This window comes from Syngnathus typhle, linkage group LG6 (genome assembly GCF_033458585.1).
Source record: "Syngnathus typhle isolate RoL2023-S1 ecotype Sweden linkage group LG6, RoL_Styp_1.0, whole genome shotgun sequence".
Classification (NCBI taxonomy): Eukaryota; Metazoa; Chordata; class Actinopteri; order Syngnathiformes; family Syngnathidae; genus Syngnathus; species Syngnathus typhle.
The window spans coordinates 15058675-15077760 of NC_083743.1; the positions used below are offsets into that span (position 1 = coordinate 15058675).

The following is a 19086-nucleotide window of genomic DNA, read 5'->3' on the forward strand; positions in this document are numbered from 1 at the left end:
TCTCTAGCAAACTTCAGACGGGGCTGGGCATGTACTGGCTTAAGCAGGGGGACACGTCTCGGGCACTGCAGGATTTGAGTCGCTGGCGACATAGTGTGTTACTGATTGTAGTCTTTGTTACTTTGGTCCCAGCTCTCTGCAGGTCGTTCACTAGGTCCCTTCGAGTTTTTCTGGGATTTTTTATTCACCGTTCTTGTGGTCATTTTGATCCCATGGGGAGAGATCTTGCGTGGAGCCCCAAATTGAGGCCATTATCGACCAAATACTTATTTTCCACTATAATTTGCAGATAAATTCTTTAAAAATCAGTGATTGATGAAATGTGATTTTCTGGATTTTTTTATAATATTGTTTCTCGTAGTTGAAGTGTTCCTATGATGAAAATTACAGGCATCTCTCATCTTCTAAGTGGGAGAACTTTTTTCCCCCAGTGTAGTAAAACTGTATGTTTCCCATGATACCCTGATAATTTCTCACAGTACACGGGTTGGGAATCATTGTTCAGGTAAAGATGTTTTAGCCTCCAGAAAGGAATTATTTATCTACTTTTTGCGTACATATCACAGCTGTCTAGTAGGGGTGTAACGATTCATCAATACACATCGATTAATCGATATAATGCTCTACGATTTGTTGGCATTGATGCTAAACGTAAACATCGATCTATAGCGCCCGTTTTTGACCTCGGACATTAGACGCGACTTTATTTTGAAATCCAGTTCATTGCTGCTTGCTTCCTCTTTCCGGGAGCGGCGTGTTGTGTTGTGAGCAGAGCAGGCACTTGAAAGGGGAGCCGACAACTACGCGGCTCCTGGGCTAGTGCTATGGCTAGTGTCCAAGAAGACGAGGAAATTCGCTCCCCTTTGGGCTTCAAGTCATTCGTTTGGAAGCACTTTCTAATTTCCTAAATAAAGAGTTTGCAGTACCTTGTTGATTTTGCGTATGAATTGTTATAAATCAGGATATTGTTCTATATCGATTGTAGACCACTATATTGTGATGTATCGTGAATGAATCACAGCAGACTTTAAGATATCGGCAAATATCGTATCGCGAGTCTTTGTATCGATATGTTATCGTATGTGACAAAACCCGCGATTTACACCCCTACTGTCTAGTGATCATTGGAGGCTGTTCTGACTTTCATTTGCAGTTCGATGCATTAGTATACCACAGATAGCTGCTCCTACCTTAAAATGATTTAACTATAAATTATAATTAAAAAATGTATGTGTGCAAAAAGTTCGTCTCGACAACCAAAAACATTGTGAACATTCTCCTACCTTGAATCGCACTTTTTTCAGCGTCATCTCCGAATCCTATTGAGTAGCCGTCAACACAGACTGAAAGTTACCAGACTTTCCCCAAGTCTGACCACGCTCAGAAATGCCCCCCAAGTCCAAACAGTGTTGTAGCTGATTGTCCAGTTTTAAATCCAGTCAAAACATGTACTCTGACTCAGCGGCCCCTCCAAAAAGTGTCTTTCTCACAAGCCAAACACAACAGGGCAGCCCGGCTCACCCCTCTCCCTCTCCCTCCTGTGAGACCCTTTCAAAGCTTATCATCCTGTTCATTCATTCGGAAAAAAGACACACCCTCTTTTTATGAGGAGAGGGATCCGACGCCCCCTCCTCTATAACACCACCCGCAGTCCAAGTATGGGTGCCAGATTTTGGTCCCCCGTGAAGATTTGTTTCCCCTGCCGCGGGAGCGAGCACGCCTTGTTTGGAAAGCGAAAAACCAATGCCGTACGGCGTCAGCATTATGTTGTTTTCAATAAAAACTTGAAGGACAGACGTTTGCGTCAGTCAGTTTTAATTTCTAGAGAGGATCTATTTCATTTTATTTCTTTAAGTTTGTTCAAGTTCTGCCGTTGAAGCCAGGTGCGTTCAAAGACCAATCGTACAGACGGACACTCATTCACCAAAAAGCATCGATATAATTACGTGAGCTCTTTGCCTAAACCACGATGCAAATGAGCTTCACTTTTTGGGGAGCATTACATGCTACAAGGAGTATATATTATAAAGGAGACCTTATATTTAATTGTGATCATCATTCATCCATTTTTATTATTCAGGTGTTTTCAAAGTAACTTAATATTGTTGCATTTAATAATTTGCATTAAAACGACAGTGCATTATAATTACATGATGACACTATAGCAACGTCAAAAGTGTTCATTTAAGAAAAAGCCACACACGTTTTGTAATGAAATCTTTCATGACGAGAATGATTTGAGTTAATTCATTTGAATGAATGATTGAGAAGAAATTTCAGTTCTGAAGGCTCCTTTTGTTCCAAGCAAAGTGACAGGTGGTGGGGAGGTGCAGTGCCGGCTCTACGTAGGGGCAAGAGGGGGCAACGCCCCCTCAAACCTATGTTCTGCCCCCTCGAATCAAACATTTAGAAGTGAAAACTCCGCTGATACAAACACACGTTAATCAGCCCCCTCTCTTTTCTCATGTCGGCGCAGTGTGTGTCCTCACAGCCTGCTGTCAGGACTCCGCGTCCCTCCGTAAACATCCAATCACTGTGAGTATGCAAATGAGGCAAGACGCAGCCAGAGAGTGTCAAGTTACAGTCAGCGCGGTAGGAGTTGGAAGAAGCAGTAAAAACTCCACCAAACTCGTCGTAATGACCCGTGATATAACTAATGATTAACGACAACTCAAATAATAGTTAATATAACATTCATATTATATGTTCCCCCAGAGGCGTAGCCAAGCCGGGGCGAGCCGGGGCGGCGCCCCGGTTAGGACTCCCTGCGCCCCGGTTGAAAAAAATCGAGGTTTTTCGATTCTTCATTTTCATGCCGTTTTTTTCTTTCGGTCTTGCGCGAATGTGCTTGCGCTATTCTATGTGCGCGATGTTGTTTTAGCGATCAGCGAACGGCGTGGGTGATGTTCGATTTTTTTTCCTGTGGGCGCGCGCCCCTCCTGGAAAAATTCCTGGCTACGCCTCTTTCTACTGAGGTAGCAGTTCTAATATCCATTGGTAGGGCATTCCAAAGCTCTAGAGCCCGAATAGAAAATGCTCTAGACCAGGGGTGTCCAAACTACGCCCGCGTGCCGCAGTTGGCCCGTGGGCCAGTTTTTATTGGCCCGCAGCAAAGAAGAAGTACTGGGCAGGCTAACGAGTTAGCGGAAAGATGCTATTTCGCGATAGTGCTAACACGCGCAAACGGACCTCTAAAGGAAATTAAACGAACATTTGGAGCAATACTACATTGTCCTAAAGGTTAGTTTGTAAAGAGACGGTTGCCTTGTTTAAGGATTTCAACTTAAAGAGACACTATCAGACTAAACATGCGAACACAAACGACCAGCTAACAGGAAGTGACCGCGCTGATAAAGTGAAGCAGCTCCAAGCTGAACTGGCATCACAACAGCGATTCTTCACACGGGACTGTGAGTCAAAAATAAATATTACTAAAGCAAGCTACGAAGTGGCTATGTTAAGACTGTTGATGTTATGGACCTGTAGACTTGACACAAACTATTATTTTCTGAAAGATAATGTGAATGATAAGAGCAAAATTCACTAGTTTTAATGATAACAGACAACTTTGCATTACTTATAACTCCCGTTTAAAATGTTCATGAGGCAAAAGTAATTTTAAACTCATGTAAATTTAAGGTATTTCATACAGTTTGTTCAATGTTATCTGACTCTTCAGATATGAATGAAAGGCAGAATTTGTGTTTTTAGAAATGTTCACATCTGCCTGAGTTACTTTGGTTATTTTGTCATTTGAAAAATAAAGACAATTGTGACAGTGAAATTTGTTTCATAACAGTGTGTATTTGCATGACATTTTTGTAGTTAAAAAATGTCAGAAAAAAACTATTTTCCCGGGCCCCTTCACTTTATCAAATCTGGCCCTCCTTGCAAAAAGTTTGGACACCCCTGCTCTAGACCCTGCAGACATTTTCTTGGCCCTCGGTGTCGCTAAAAGAGTAGCGTTTTGCGAACGGAGGTTACGAGACGGAACGTAAGGAACAACTAGGTCGACGAGATATGAAGGCGCTAAGCCATGCAGTGATTTATAGGTTAATAGAAGAACCTTGAAGTCACATCTTAAATCAGTGCTTCTCAAATAGTGGGGCACGCCCCCCTTGGGGGGCGCGGTGCTATACCTGGGGGGGCGCGTGTGACCCTGGGGAACAGGCTTTTTTTTTGGCAGTACTAGAATAAAGTGTAATTGTGCATCTACTACAGTAGGCGGCAGTGGCGCTCTCATTGTTACTTCTGTCACGTTTGCGACAGTGCAACATTTTACGACTTACAAGACAACAGGTTTGCCTTGGTTAGCAGTGTTGAGTCAACAGAAAGCTCCGACTGCGTCAGGCATTGATGCACTTAAAATCTTTTCTGTTGCAGACTTAAAACACGATTTGATAAAGTTTTTCTTTGTAAGTTCGACCATATGTCTTTCTTTTTTTCTTTAATGTTAATAAGGATAAAATGTTATGCAGAGATGAATAGTCACGGTGGGGAGTGGGGGGCGCGAATAGTTTTCTTCTTGCTAGGGGGGGGCGTAACAGAAAATAATTGAGAAGCACTGTCTTAAATGGACCGGGAGCCAATGTAAGTTGGCTAATATTGGGGTAATGTGATCAAATTTTCTTGTCCGTGAGAGCAGCCTTGCAGCAGCATTTTGTACTAACTGTAGACTTTTGATGCGGGACTTAGGAAGACCAGAGAATAATACATGACATGCGCGAGGATCGGACGAATCTTTGCAATATTACGAAGGTGAAAAAACGCTTCTTATATTCTTAATGTGAGAGTTTGGTCAAATATTACCCCGAGATTAGTTAGAGTATCGCTCTGAGTGATAGTATGGTTATCTATAGTTATAGTGGTTTCCTTAAATAAGTGTTGACAACGAGTTGGACCAATTATCAACATCTCAGTTTTATCTGGGTTAAGACGAAGGAAGTTGAGAGACATCCATTGCTTGATTTCCGCAAGGCACGTCTCAAGATTACAACAATCCCGCGGATCTGTCATCGATAACGGCATATATAATTGGGTGTCATCCGCGTAGCATTGAAAACTAATATTATATTTACGTATTATGTACCCAAGCGGAATCATATAGATATTACATAGAATTGGTGCGAGTACCGATCCCTGTGGTACACCACACGTAACATTATAGAGCAAATGTTTCCTTTTTCTCGCAGGCTCCATAAAAACGGTTCGTTTACACAGAATCTCGTACTGTCGCACAGAAACTCGAATTGTGCAGGCAAGACAGGGGACGCGTTGCCGCTTTTAAGTGTCAGCCAATCACGGCACCCTCGTCTGTCATCGACGTGACTCCTCCATAATGATACATGCCTCGATACGCGCTTCACTAAACATGGACTTGACTTCCCATTTGATGAAGACTATGGAGAGGATCATCCTGGGTCACTTGCATTCACTGGTGGGAGCGCAGCTGGACCCTCTGCTGTTTGCTTACCGGCCTGGTGTTGGGGTGGACGATGCAGTGTTTTATTTACTGCACAGATCACTGCTTCACCTGGAGGACATCGGGAGCACTGGGAGGATCATGTTCTTCGATTTCTCAAGCGTTTTTAACACCATCCAGCTGTCACTGCTCAGGGTGAAGATGGAGAAGGCGGGTGTGGACCAGCGCCTGGCTGCTTGGACAACAGACTTCCTCGCCAACAGAAAGCAGTATGTGAGGTTACATCGCTGTGAGTCTGACGTGGTGCACTGCAGCAAAGGGGTCCCCCAGGGTACGGTGCTCTCTCCTTTCCTTTTCACTCTGTACACTTCGGACCTTACCCATGCACGACACACCACACTCCCACATCCAGAAGTTCTCCGACGACACGGCCATTGTTGGATATGTTTTGGAGGGGAACGATCTGGAATACAAGACGGTCATCAAGGACTTTGTCAGCTGGTGCGAGCTCAACTTCAGCTGAACATCAGCAAGACGGAGATGATTGTGAGCTTCAGGAGGACAGCACAGCTACTTCACTTTTTTCTTCAACTTGGCAATTATTCTTTATAAAAATGTCCAGTTTTTTTTATAGGGCAACTTTGGGGTTTTTTTTCTCGGCGCGCCGCACCTTCGGCCCGCCCTCTCGGCGTCATCTCGGCGCGGCGCCGAGAGGGCGGGCCGAGGGTGCGCCGCACAGAGAGGGCGCCGCGGCAGGAGGGCGCTTAGTTGCTCCGAGGGGGCGTTGCGTCGCACCGAGAGGGCGCCGTACCAGGCCGAAAGGGAGCCGCTCTGCGCTGTGATGGCGGGCCTATAGTGTTCGCTGCCCCGAGAGGGCGGAGGGTGCTACGAAGGCGCGGCGAGAGCGCGCTGCATGCGCCACGGTGCGGTGCCCTCTAGGCGCGGCGCGCTGCCGTGCAGCGCTCACTCGGCGCGGCGTCCTCTCGGCGCGGCGCCCTCTCGGCATAGCTGCGCGCGCTCTCTCGGTGCGGGGCGCTCTCGGCGTGCTCACCCACTGAAAAAGATACACATTTGCTGTTTTGATGCCTTTTCATATATCTTATAGTTCCTTTGATCTGCAGACAACATATGGTTTTGACCGAGATGATCAATATGTGATGCCTGTTTTTGTACAGGAAATGATCTCTGCATGGTAATATTTTTTTTTCCTTCAACTTGACAATTATATTTATAAAACATTTCAATTTTTTTCACCATGGCTCTATAACATACGGAACAACTTCGGGGTTTTTTTTCTCGGCGCGCGGCACACTCAGCCCACCCTCTCGGCGCAGCGCGTGCCCCCGCTCGGCGCGGCGCCATCTCGGCACGGTGCGCGCGCCCTCTCATAGTAGAAAAGCAGTCATTGACGACAAACTGCTTATGCTTGTATTTGTGCTTGTTGCTGGCTGATGTCCAGCGTGTTTTTTGACAGAAGCGCTGTAGTGGTCAATCACCTTAAAGTCCTGCATTAGAGGTCGTTATCCTCAACAAGTAGAAGGACAAAAAGTGAGGAGAATAAAATAGAAGAATACTAAGAAAGTGAATGGTGTAGACTGACATATACGTCACCTTCACACTACGACGTTACAAACTGATGACAAAAAACACTAGTTCATATAGCCACAATGTTTGAACACTTAAACAGCACAGTAACATACACTTGGCAATTATTTTTATTAAAAAAATGTCCAGTATTGCTCTATAACAGGGGTCACCAACACGGTGCCTATGAGGACCGCATGAGTCGCCCGCAGGACTGTTCTAAAATTAGCTAAAATAGCGGTACTTGTCAGTGAGCTGCATCAGTCAAACCTCTGTTTCCGAACGTCCCGGTTCTAGAACAAATCGTAATTTAAACAAAAAATTCGAGATTTTTTTGCTTCGGTTGTTGAACAAAATTCACAGGTCGAACCTCGCGAGATGAGCCGCGGGAGGACCCGAGAAAACCCGATCGCGTGGCCCGGATGCCGACTGAATCCGTAGTTATTGTATTTTCGTTACTTTGAGGATTGTATTAACCCCAAATCATGCCTCCAAAGACAGCAAGTGCATGGGAGCAGTTAAGCCATGACGCTCTTAAAGTAATGCAACACTGAGCGCCCGGCGCGCTGCGGTTGCGCGATTGGACCAAATAAAGCTCCCTGCGCACTGAGGTCCACTTAAATTTGGGAAAGTACATCAGGACTTTAAAAATATTTTCTAGAATTTAGCGACGGCTCTGTCACAATAATGCGACCAGCGAGGTGCAGTTGCGCGGTCGGCGACGGGCTATGGTTGCGCGTTCGACGGTGCGCTGCAGTTGCGCGATCGGACAATATGAAGCTCACTGCGCACTTAGGTCCACTTAAATTCTGGAAGATCAGGACTAGAGATGCACCGATCCGATATCTGGATCGGATATCGGCCCCGATATCAACAAAATAGATGGATCGGGTATCGGAAAATACAGCCGATCTGTGAGCCGATACTTTCCTTAATCTATTGGGACGCGGGCTACGTCATACGTCAGCAGCACGTGTGCCGCATGCCACGAGAGTTTTCTAAACAAACGCAAACATGGAGCGAACGTTCGCTTCTCTTCCCCGGGTTGCTAAGCGGACGTCAAACCCTGCGCGTTCGCTTCTCTTCGGGTTGCTAATGGGACGTCAAAGGCTGCGCGTTCGCTTCTCTCCCGAATGGGGGGGGGGGGGCGGAGGCTAATCGGATGTCAAACGCTGCGTGTTCGCTTCTCTTCCGGGGGGTGTTAATGGGACGTCAAACGCTTTGTGGGGCGGGCTCCATCTAGTGTGGAAACTGAGAAGCTGAGCTCAAGCTTCTTGTGCGGGCCATATTCAATTATGTTTTCAGAATTTGCTGCGGGCCAATAAAAACTGGACCGTTAGTTTGGACACCCCTAATTTAGAGCAAAGAACTGTGTAGTCTGCCTGATGCCATTGCCTTTGGTCTTTTCTGTTCCACATGTAGAGTTATGTAGCTTGTTAAGTCAACCATAATATCGGATCGGTATCGGGTATCGACCGATACGCAAAGCCACGGCATCGGTATCGGTATCGGAACTGAAAAAGTCGGATCGGTGCATCTCTAATCAGGACTTTTAAAATATTTTCTAAATTTCAGCAACGGCTCTGTCACAATAATGTGACCAGCGCATGTCTTGCGAGCGCACTCGCAGCGCCGCGCTGCGGCCTCTCTGCGCAGCGCGCACCTCTCGCGAGCGCACATCTCAGCGCTGCGAAGCGCGGCGGCCTCTCTGCGCAGTGTGCCCGTCACGCGAGCGCACGTCTGGGCGCGGCGCAACGCGGTGGCTTCTCGGCGAGCGCACGTATTGGCGCAGCGCAGCGCCCTCTCTGCGCGACGCAGCGCTCTCTCGGTGCATCGTGCCGCGCTGAGAAGGCGCCGTTCCGAGCGGGCGCAAACGCTGCGCCGAGATTGCCGGCCGCCGCGGCGAGAGGGCGCCGCGGCGAGAGGGCGCGCGCTCTAGGCCGAGAGGGCGCACGCGCTGTGTGCAATTTGCCTTCTGCGCCGAGAGGGCGGGCCGAAAGTGCGGCGCGACGAGAAAAAATAACTCTGAAGTTGCCCTATATGTTATAGAGCAATGGTGAAAAAAAACGGACGACGACGCCGGGCCGAGTGAGCGCCCTGCCGAGAGGGCACCGCCCCGCGGCACAGCGCGCCTTCGCGGCAACTTCGAGGCACCCTCCGCCCTCTTGCACGTCTCGCGAGCGCACTTCTCGGCGCGGTGTAGCCCGGCGGCCTCTCGGCGCTGCGTTCACGTCTCGCGAGCGCACGTGTGAGTGCGGCGCAGCGCGGCGGCCTCTCAATGCAGCTCCCACGTCTCGGCGAGTGCACGTATCGGCGTGGAGCAGCACGGCGGCCTCTCGGCGCGACGCAGCACCCTCTGTGCGTCGCAGCGCTCTCTCGGCGCGGTGCCCTCTCGGCTTAGCGTGCACGCCTTCTTGTCTCTGAGAGGGCGCCGTGCCGAGTTGGCGCAACGCTGCGCCGGCCGAGGATGCGCCGCGCGGGGAGGGCTCCGTGCCGAGAATGCGACCTCGAATGGCTCCCTGTGAACTCAAAGCAGCAGTCTTTATTTGTAAAAGAAACCAAAACAACACATTGCGCGGGTTTTTCCACTTTTCATGACATTTACTTTGATACAGGAAAATGGAGGTCGCAATGGCAAATTTGTGCTACCACATAAAAAGCTGTCAATAACTTTTCATGATAGCCATGTTTCCATGAAACGCTCTTGGTTTTCAGGGGCGATTGTATCTATAAAATGCAACATTTCGGAAACAACAATGGCTTACGGCCATACTACCCTGAGAACCCCCGATCTCGGAAGCCAAGCAGGTTCGGGCCTGGTTAGTACTTGGATGGGAGACCGCCTGGGAATACCAGGTGCTGTAAGCTTTTTTTTTTTTTTTCTCCACTTCAATTGTCAAAGCAAATTTTGACAACACCCATTACGTAAGGCATTCGGAAACTGCAAGCCGAGTTTAAACTCCGACATTGAAACTATAACCCGAGTTTCAAACCTATACTGTGTGGCGTCATTCATAGCATTGTAGTTCACGTCTTTTACCGCTAGAAAGCAGAGTATGTACACTGAATAAAGAGGCTGGCTCCCTGAGAACTCAAAGCAGCAGTCTTTATTTGTAAAAGAAACCAAAACAACACATTGCGCTTCCGTGTAGGTTTTTTCCACTTTTCATGACATTTACTTTGATACAGCAAAATGCAGGTCGCAATGGCAAATGTGTGCTACCACATAAAAAGCTGTCAATAAACTTTTCATGATAGCCATGTTTCCATGAAACGGTTTTCAGGGGCGATTGTATCTATAAAATGCAACATTTTGGAAGCAACAATGGCTTACGGCCATACTACCCTGAGAACGCCCGATCTCGTCCGATCTCGGAAGCTAAGCAGGGTCGGGCCTGGTTAGTACTTGGATGGGAGACCGCCTGGGAATACCAGGTGCTGTAAGCTTTTTTTTTTTTTTTTTTCTCCACTTCAATTGTTAAAGCAAATTTTGACAACACCCATTACGTATGGCATTCGGAAACTGCAAGCCGAGTTTAAACTCCGACATTGAAACTATAACCCGAGTTTCAAACCTATATTGTGTGGCGTCATCCATATTATTGTAGTTCACGTCTTTTACCGCTAGAGAGCAGCCTATGTACACTGAATAAAGAGGCTGGCTCCTTGTGAACTCAAAGCAGCAGTCTTAATTTGTAAAAGAAACCGAAACAACACATTGCGCTTCCGTGTAGGGTTTTTCCACTTTTCATGACATTTACAGCAAAATGCAGGTTGCAATGGCAAATTTGTGCTACCACATAAAAAGCTGTCAATAACGTTTCATGATAGCCATGTTTCCATGAAACGCCGTCTTGGTTTTCAGGGGCGATTGTATCTATAAAATGCAACATTTCGGGAGCAACCAGGCTTACGGCCATACTACCCTGGGAACGCGCGATCTCGTCCGATCTCGGAAGCTAAGCAGGGTCGGGCCTGGTTACCATTTCATGAAATGTTCCTTTACAAAAGCTATCAACTATTTCACATGAAACGAATAGTTCCTGTTCAAATGAAAGAATTGCCGTTGCTCACACAGTCTGAAATAGCATAGCTTCTGCACAAGATGAAAACAACAGGAGCCATGTTTAACTGGATACAATCCATAGAGATGGAGTCAAAGACCGACATATTATGAATGTACGTATATATCATATAAATATATCCAATCTATGGCCATAGGGACAGAAGCTTTCAAGTGACACCATAAGGCGCTTTGAGAGGGAATGAAGACTCCGGCTCTTCGTCATGACCATCGCGCGTCCCACGTCACGTTTGCTCTGTGACGTGCCTGCACGCCTGGTCGGCCTTGTGAGCCGGCTGTGAGCGCTGTGCTCCCCTCAAATCTCTTCTCCGTCGAAGAAATTCAAATCGGAATCGTGCTGCCGAGTTTTGCAGACGGGCTGCGGGCGGACACGACGCCGACGATGATGATGACGGTGATGATGATGCGCGCGCTTGGCGTGTTAGTGCTTGCGTTGAGCGTCCGGAAGTTTGGTCAAGGTAAGCGAATTCACTTGGAATTGTTCCAAAAGAAAAGGATATTTCAAGGCAAAGCATTTGGGGAGAATGTCAACGGAATAGGTATTATTTGGAAGTTTGACTAAGGTTGTAAAACGCTTTTCCCCATTTCTCAAGCAAGAAAAAAAGCGTTGAGCAAACCAATTGTTTGACATGACAAGAATGTGCAATTTCTGGGGATGTGACGTGTGAATGTGAGAATTACAATTGGGTTTCTGCGCGCTTATTTTTTTTCTGCTTCGCTTGTCTTTTAAAAAACACCCATTAGCATTTGTATTGCGTAGCGTACTAGCTCGTCTTGTTCTTCCAATGTTGCTCTGTGTTTGATGTCAAGTTCACGACTTTCTCCACTGCACTTTCACTTTTATATATGGTGCGTAGACCACCACGCCTTGCGCGCGCGCCCATTCAAATTTGACACCAATCTAGTGATAAATCAAGTGATTCCATGTCATGGATATTCAAGTCTGCCCTCCAAAGTGAGGAGGCGAAGATGAGCCACACTCGTACTCTGAATGAATGATGTGAGAAGAAACGTGTGATAAGCTGGCCATGTGTGATTGGCACAAACGAAGGAAGATGTTTTGAGATCAGTCAGTGTGTATCGCCGCTGCCGCCACACATCTAGCGCTGGTGTGCGAAGCCGGATGGAAGCGCTACGGGCCCAACTGTTACAAGAAAATAAGCGTCACCAACGGTTGGCTGGGAGCCCACAACAACTGCACCATGTGGGGCGCCCACCTGACCTCCATCACCTCCAAGGGAGAGGAAGACTTTGTGAAGACCACAATGGGCGACGTCCCCTTCTGGATCGGACTCTCCAATCTGGTGGGTCGAAGCTTAGCCCAGCCAGCCAGCGAGCGAGCGAGCGAGCGTCTTTTTTTTTTTTTATGGTGTTGTGCGACTGGATTGACCAGCGCCAGCAATGCATTGTTCTCTGCAGGAATGCCACAGCACCTGGTGTCACATGGCGGTCAAAGGGCCAACGAAGAAGAATTACACTTGGTCCGACAACACTCTGGTCAACTACACCAACTGGGCTCCCAATCAAAAGGAAAGGTTAGAGGAAAAGGCTTCCTTCCTTCCTTCCTTCCTTCCTTCCTTCCTTCCTTCCTTCCTTCCTTCCTTCCTTCCTTCCTTCCTTCCTTCCTTCCTTCCTTCCTTCCTTCCTTCCTTCCTTCCTTCCTTCCTTCCTTCCTTCCTTCCTTCCTTCCTTCCTTCCTTCCTTCCTTTCCTTTCCTTTCCTTCCTTTCCATCCTTCCATCAACCCACCCACCCACCCATCCATTCATCCATCTTGCTTTGATTGAAGGGATTGCGTGCACATTTGGCATCAAGCAGGCTCAAACCTGTGTGTGAAGGCTCGGACGCCTCATTCTATCATCTTTCTGTACATCAAATAAGAGAAGACCCTTTTTAATAGCGTACTTTTCAGACGACACCGTTTTTTGCATCGTTTGCCCCGGGGTGCGACTTATACTCGGGAAGATGGATGAGATGGGAAAAGATGAACACGTATCATTTCCCATGTTATTTTATCACAATACCGCAAGAGGGCGCTCTAGGCCCGCGGAATCATGACGTATAGACGTATAGAATAGATCTTTGTCATTGTCACACATGTACAACAAAATTTAAAAAGTGCCAACCGATCAGCGCATGAGATAAAGAATAAATAGAATAAAAAGATTTAAAGCTGCCATGGTGTCTTTTGTTCCTGTTCTTAATTTGGACATCTGCTTTGTCCCTCTTTGTCGGTCATCGTACACAACTTGCCCCAACCAACCAACAGCTCTGAATTGGAGTCGTGCGCGTACGTCAATCAAGGCGGTCTCGGCTCCAACGGTTTGTGGAGGTACGGCTCGTGCGAATCCTCATTGCCGTTCCTATGCAAAAAGACGCTGGACGGTAAGCCCACACTCGACGGTCGGTCGTCACGTTGGAAGGAAGGTAGGAAGGACGGACGGAGAGGCGCAATCACCTTGTTTTCCTTCCCGCAGGCTCCAACAAGATGGACGACAGTTTGGATTTCGAGCCCATGTGGAGTGAGTGGCATTTTTGCACTTGAGCGAGCAACTGTCGTGTTTTTTCTCTCAATATTACTTTTGGCCTTCAGCTACTGTCTGCAGCCCCGGTGACTTGGTCTACGGCCAATTTTGTTATCATTTTGCGAAGACGCTTAAAACCTGGTCGGGAGCTAGGTCCTACTGCAGACAATGGGGAGGTGACCTGGCATACTACCACACGCTGGAAGAGGCCAAATGGGTGTATGGTAAGGGAGGCTTGGCACATGGCACAATCAAGTTCAACCTATTAAGCTGCCATCTTGCTATTCTCCTTCCTTAAGCTCACACGCGAGTTGTCGAGCATGTGCCGCCCGAGAAGACTGCAACAAGATCTCCCTGGGTGGGCCTTTATAGGGAAAAGTACACTGCTGAGTATGTGTTCACTGATGGCACACGCACTAATAGGGAACTTGAAGTAAGTAACACAGCATTTGCATTTGGCAAGATTTGCAAGAATTTACCCACAGACAGGAAAATCAATATGACAAATGCAATTCATTCGGGAGGCGGCTGATGAGAAGTGTAATGATGAGAAAACGCTCGGTCTGATTTTTTTTTCAATCTGTTGTTTTGAGTCCAAAATGAAAGAAGGTGACATGGTCCACAGGGCAAAATGGTGTGGTCGAAGAAAACACCCAAGGGCAAGAATGTGCACTGCGCTCAGCTGTTAGCTACCGGAGAGCTCTTGGACTACAACTGCTCCAATCGGGCTCCAGTCGTCTGCAACAAAGGTCTGCGGGTCATAGCTAGCTAGCTAGCCAGCCGACCAATTGATTTGTGCTCATCTCATTTTTTGCTCCCTCTTTGGTGTGCATCCCTGCAGCCAAGCTTCGTCAGTCAAGTCAGTGGCCCCCGCCGCCGCCATCACAGCTTGTGTGCTATTTGTCTCCCGACTTGTTGTTTCTCCCAACTTGCTCATCACGGCTTGTGCGGCATTTGTCTCCCGACTTGTTGTTTCTCCCAACTTGTTGCTTGCAGGCTGGAATGCCACATGCGGCTGGATGTGGGTGCACAACCCGGTCACTGACTTTTGCTACCTAATAAGAAGCGTCCAGAGAACCTGGAAGAAGGCACGAGATGACTGCGCCCGCGATGGAGCCACCCTGCTCACCATCACCGACGCCTATGAGCAGGCTTTCATACATGGTAGGATCTGTCTAGCTCTTTCTAGCCTATTCTCTCTTTCTCTCTCTCTCTCTCTCTCTCTCTCTCTCTCTCTCTCTCTCTCTCTCTCTCTCTCTCTCTCTCTCTCTCTCTCTCTCTCTCTCTCTCTCTCTCTCTCTCTCTCTCTCTCTCTCAAGCCTGTCTGAGCTCTCCTGCCATTGCGCTCTTCGGCACCTGTCAACTCTTGCCTTGTGTTTGAACTTGGATCCAAAGGTCGCAGCAAGGTTCTGCCGAGCAAGCTCTCTTTTTGGATGAATGCCAATATGTCCTTTTTTACCAACGGCGCCAAGTGGGCGGATGGAACCCCTTTCGCTTATGCCCGAGTGAATGCAGGTTGGTCTGAAAGCTGGTTAACATTTATCGATCTGTCGGCTTGCTCGTGTCAAGAAATGCAGCTGGTCGTTTTCTGTCGCAGCTGACCGGAATAACCCTGACTGTCTGACATTTGTCGGGGGCAGCGGCTCCTGGAAAATGACCTCTTGCTATTACGAGAGAGGCTACATCTGCAAGAGAAGAGGTATGACCCGCCGACGCTGCGCTTGCTATCCGGGCGGCGTGTCGACATGCGTGTTTGCCTTTGGTCTTGCAGCAAATATGTCACAACCTCTGCTGCTGCCTCACGACGGTAAGAAAGTCACTCCGAAGGCTACGAGATAGAAATGAGCTTGCTTGCTTGCTTGCTTGCTTGCTTCCTTCCTTCCTTCCTTCCTTCCTTCCTTCCTTCCTTCCTCCCTCCCTCCCTCCCTCCCTCCCTCCCTCCCTCCCTCCCTCCCTCCCTCCCTCCCTCCCTCCCTCCCTCCCCATGGCCGCGCCGTAGGCTTTGTGAAGCGCGACATGTGCATGGACGTTACCAACCGCATCACTTGCCCTGAGGGACAAGTCATCCGTGTCCAGTCAGTCTTCTACGGACAGAGGAGTGCCCGCGTCTGTGGAAACTACCTGGACAGTAGGACGCCAGTGGAGAAATATTTCATGCCAAGAACTGAAGCTTGGATAACCCTAACCCACGTCCGACGGGCCTGCTGCTATGGCTGTGTTGTGACTTGCAGAAAGGTGCGAGGTGGAAGGTGCTCTCCTTTACTACAGGAACCAATGCAAGAACCATCGCGAGTGCTTCATTGAGCCTATGGCGACCAAGGGCTGCCCTGATGTCACCAAATACCTCCAGATGGTCTACAGCTGTGAACCCCAAGGTAAGCTGCATCTTGTTGTTCTCAAAAGAATGGAGGGAGTCCTTTGAGCACAATGGTAACTTGTTGCTTTTCCCAAGAGTGCCTTCAAAGACGGCCTCACCTGGGGATTACAGCCTCCTCCTTCCAAAGAAACTGCCTCCCTCGCGACGCGCTCCTGGACGGGCCGAGCTGCTGGAAGCCAAGTGAAAATCGTACGTAGAAAATTCAGGACTCACTCTTCTTGCATGCTTGCAGTTTAAATTGAGCCCTTATCTTCAGCAATCGGCAGCTGGATCATGATGAACCTCCATGGCGTGGTAAAGGTGGCGGCCATCGTCATCCAGTCGTGTCCTTCTATAGCCCTCGCGTCCTGGTCCAAACTTGGGATGCAACACAGCATGGACATGGTGTCATGGACTAACCACTCTCAGCAAGTGAGCGAGAAGACCGATAGATCAGATCCCGATTTCAGCCCGAATTCAAAGCTAATGTTCTCTCTAGTTTGTCACTGGCGGGGCTCAGCTTTTGGCCACGCCCCTGACGGCTCGCTTCATCCGCATCCTGCCGTTAGAGTACAGCGGTAGCTTTGGCCTCCGCTGTGGTGTCTTAGGATGCGTGCCTAACAGTGAGCAAGACAAAACAACCCAAAAAGAATGCCGCTGCCGCTGCTCTGACTTGATCTCGATCTTTTGCCTGCTGCCCCCCACAGATCTGATCAGCTGCGATGCCACTCCCGAAAGAGTCCGCTTCAACGATGCTCCAAAGACGTGAGCCGCCGCCGCGCTCGTTGAGTGACAGGAAGGAAAGCTATTTCCTGAAACCTTTCAGCTGTGTCTGTCTTTTGCAGGGTCTACTGTTCACCGAGCTGCTCCCAACCGGGTTACACACAGTTGGAAAAGTTCTCGTACAAAATGGTACGTGATGGATGATAGCCTGAGCTTGCCGGTTGAATTCTCATCAATTTCATCTGTGAGCGCAGAATTCCAGCATCTGCGCCGCCGCTCTTGACGCCGGCGTCATTCTAAAGAAGATGGGAGGAGTGTGTACTTTGATGAGGGCTCTGAAAAAAGTCTTCACCGTCTTCACTCAAAACGGACTCGTCGCACAAGAGTGAGTGGCCTGCGTGGCTGCCTGCCTGGGTGGCTGCCTGCCTGCGTGGCTGCCTGCCTGCCTGCCTGGCTGCCTGCGTGGCTGCCTGCGTGGCTGCTTGCGTGGCTGCCTGCGTGACTGCCTGCGTGGCTGCCTGCCTGCCTGGCTGCCTGCCTGGGAGCGAGCGAGCTAATAGCCTTTCAATATCCATAGACATGACCCCGAAAAGGCTTTCACCTTTGCAGACGGAGGTGAGTTTATCAATCATCAGTCTTTGCGCTGCAACTTTTGATGACGCCGCGCGACCTCATCCATCGACAGAGCTGAGATGCTCAGGACCCGACTGGACGGAGTTTGCAGGCTTTTGCTACAAACCTTTTGAGGAGGCAAAGACATGGGCTGATGCCGAAAACGCCTGCAAAGGTCTTGGCGCTGACCTCGTGTCCATCCATTCCAAGGCCGAGCAGCAGTGGCTGAAAGACGCCTCGTACTTTGGTGAGAGGGTTGCTGCTTCACGCCGCCGAGACAGTCGTCATCTGAACCCGTCATCTGATCCGATGCCGTAGCCACCGGCGACAGGTGGACCGGACTGAACGACTTGACAGTTGGCGGAAGCTTCACGTGGTCGGACCACCGCAATGTGACATTTACCGACTGGGGCCCCGGAGAACCCAACTTGATTGGGTCAAACGAGTGCGTGGCGGGCACTGACCTGGTAGGTGCAGAAATGAGTATTTGGTCCACAGCGCTCGGCTGAAAACCGTCCCTCCCGTTTGTCTTTCAGACTGGAAGATGGAAGCGGATGTCCTGCCAAACTCGCAATCCATTCATGTGTAAAATGCCCACAGCCTTTTACGCACTTGGGAGTCAAGCCGATCCGCAAAGCAATCCCAAGTGGTCCGACAGCGTGTTCACCCTGACGCATTATGCGGTGAGTTCCGTCGACGCAGAGCGAGTGGCAAAATGATGCGTTGCTTTTGCCCTTTGCTCAATCAAGTCTTATCATGTGTATGCGCGCAGCACCAATACTTCTATGTCCACTTTGAAAACGGTCTCCGTGTGAACGACAACATCACAATCACAGGACGGGTCAGGCGGACGGATAGGTACGACGTCGAAGTGCAATATTATGGGACGGAGGGAGGTTTGGGAAAATCAATCCACTTGCCCCCAGTGAGTTTTGTACTTGATTTGTTGCAGATTTCAAGTCAGCCTGCACATGGGCTCGACCAAAGTGGCGCTGCAGTTGAATTGGAGCATGCAGAAAAAGGCCCCTGAACAAGTCGTCCATTTCAAGGTGACGGACGACGTCACAAACACGACACGTAGCCTTGCCTGGTCCCTCCCACGTGACCATAGCCTTGATTAGTTGCTTTGTTGACGCACATTTGTCCCGCTGTGCTTAGATTGTCATCCAGTGCGGCGAGCAGGCTTTCCGCATGCTCATCAACGAGGCCCTTCCACTCATCCGCCCGTACGAAATGTACCGCCCCGATAACATCACGCAGCTGCACCTGCTTGGTGCCGTCTTGCTGAGGGTCAACCACCTCCAAATGGAGCTCCAGATGAAGCCGTTGTGAGCCAAACCACGTCAATGCATGCGCAAATACTTCTCGAAAGGTAACAAAGCTCCATCGGAAGTTTAGTCTGGGATCAAAGCACAGACGTTAGGAAATAAAACTGAGCCCAGGAAGAGGTTCTACAAGTAAAACGCTCCAATATTTCAAAGAGTGCGTTGGAGCCAAGCCTAGGTCAATGTGCTGAATGCCATTGACAAACCAGTAGGAGAACCTTCAAATGATGGAGCGAGAGAGAGCGCCAATGAAAGTTGGCCGCCGAACTTTGCAGCATAACTGCACACTTCTAGCATCGGAAGGCCAGAGAGCAATGCTCTTATTCATTTTCTGATTAGGAGAAGGTGTATTTCATTCAATCATCCAGTTTGACTTGAAAATGTTGACCCAAAAAGGACATTTCAAAGTATAAATGACAATAGAGGTTCAGAAAAGGCTTTTGTAACAATATATTT

General features: G+C 48.8%; 1 protein-coding gene, 1 non-coding gene and 1 pseudogene across 2 annotated transcripts in view; 2 read left to right on the top strand and 1 right to left on the bottom strand.

Moving 5' to 3' along the window:
• Positions 1-1597, bottom strand: part of phldb1b (pleckstrin homology-like domain, family B, member 1b) — a 122731-nt gene extending 121134 nt beyond the window's left edge. Inside the window, exon 1 of the mRNA XM_061281570.1 lies at positions 1284-1597. Coding sequence (XP_061137554.1) covers positions 1284-1310 — 27 coding nt within the window. The 5' untranslated portion in view covers positions 1311-1597. The remainder of the gene's footprint in view (positions 1-1283) is intronic.
• Positions 1598-9765: 8168 nt separating this feature from the next.
• Positions 9766-9874, top strand: LOC133156255 (5S ribosomal RNA; annotated as a pseudogene).
• Positions 9875-10334: 460 nt separating this feature from the next.
• Positions 10335-10453, top strand: LOC133156230 (5S ribosomal RNA). The gene has a single exon (XR_009714814.1). It is a non-coding gene; the product is annotated as a 5S ribosomal RNA (ribosomal RNA).
• The last annotated feature ends 8633 nt before the right edge of the window (positions 10454-19086 follow it).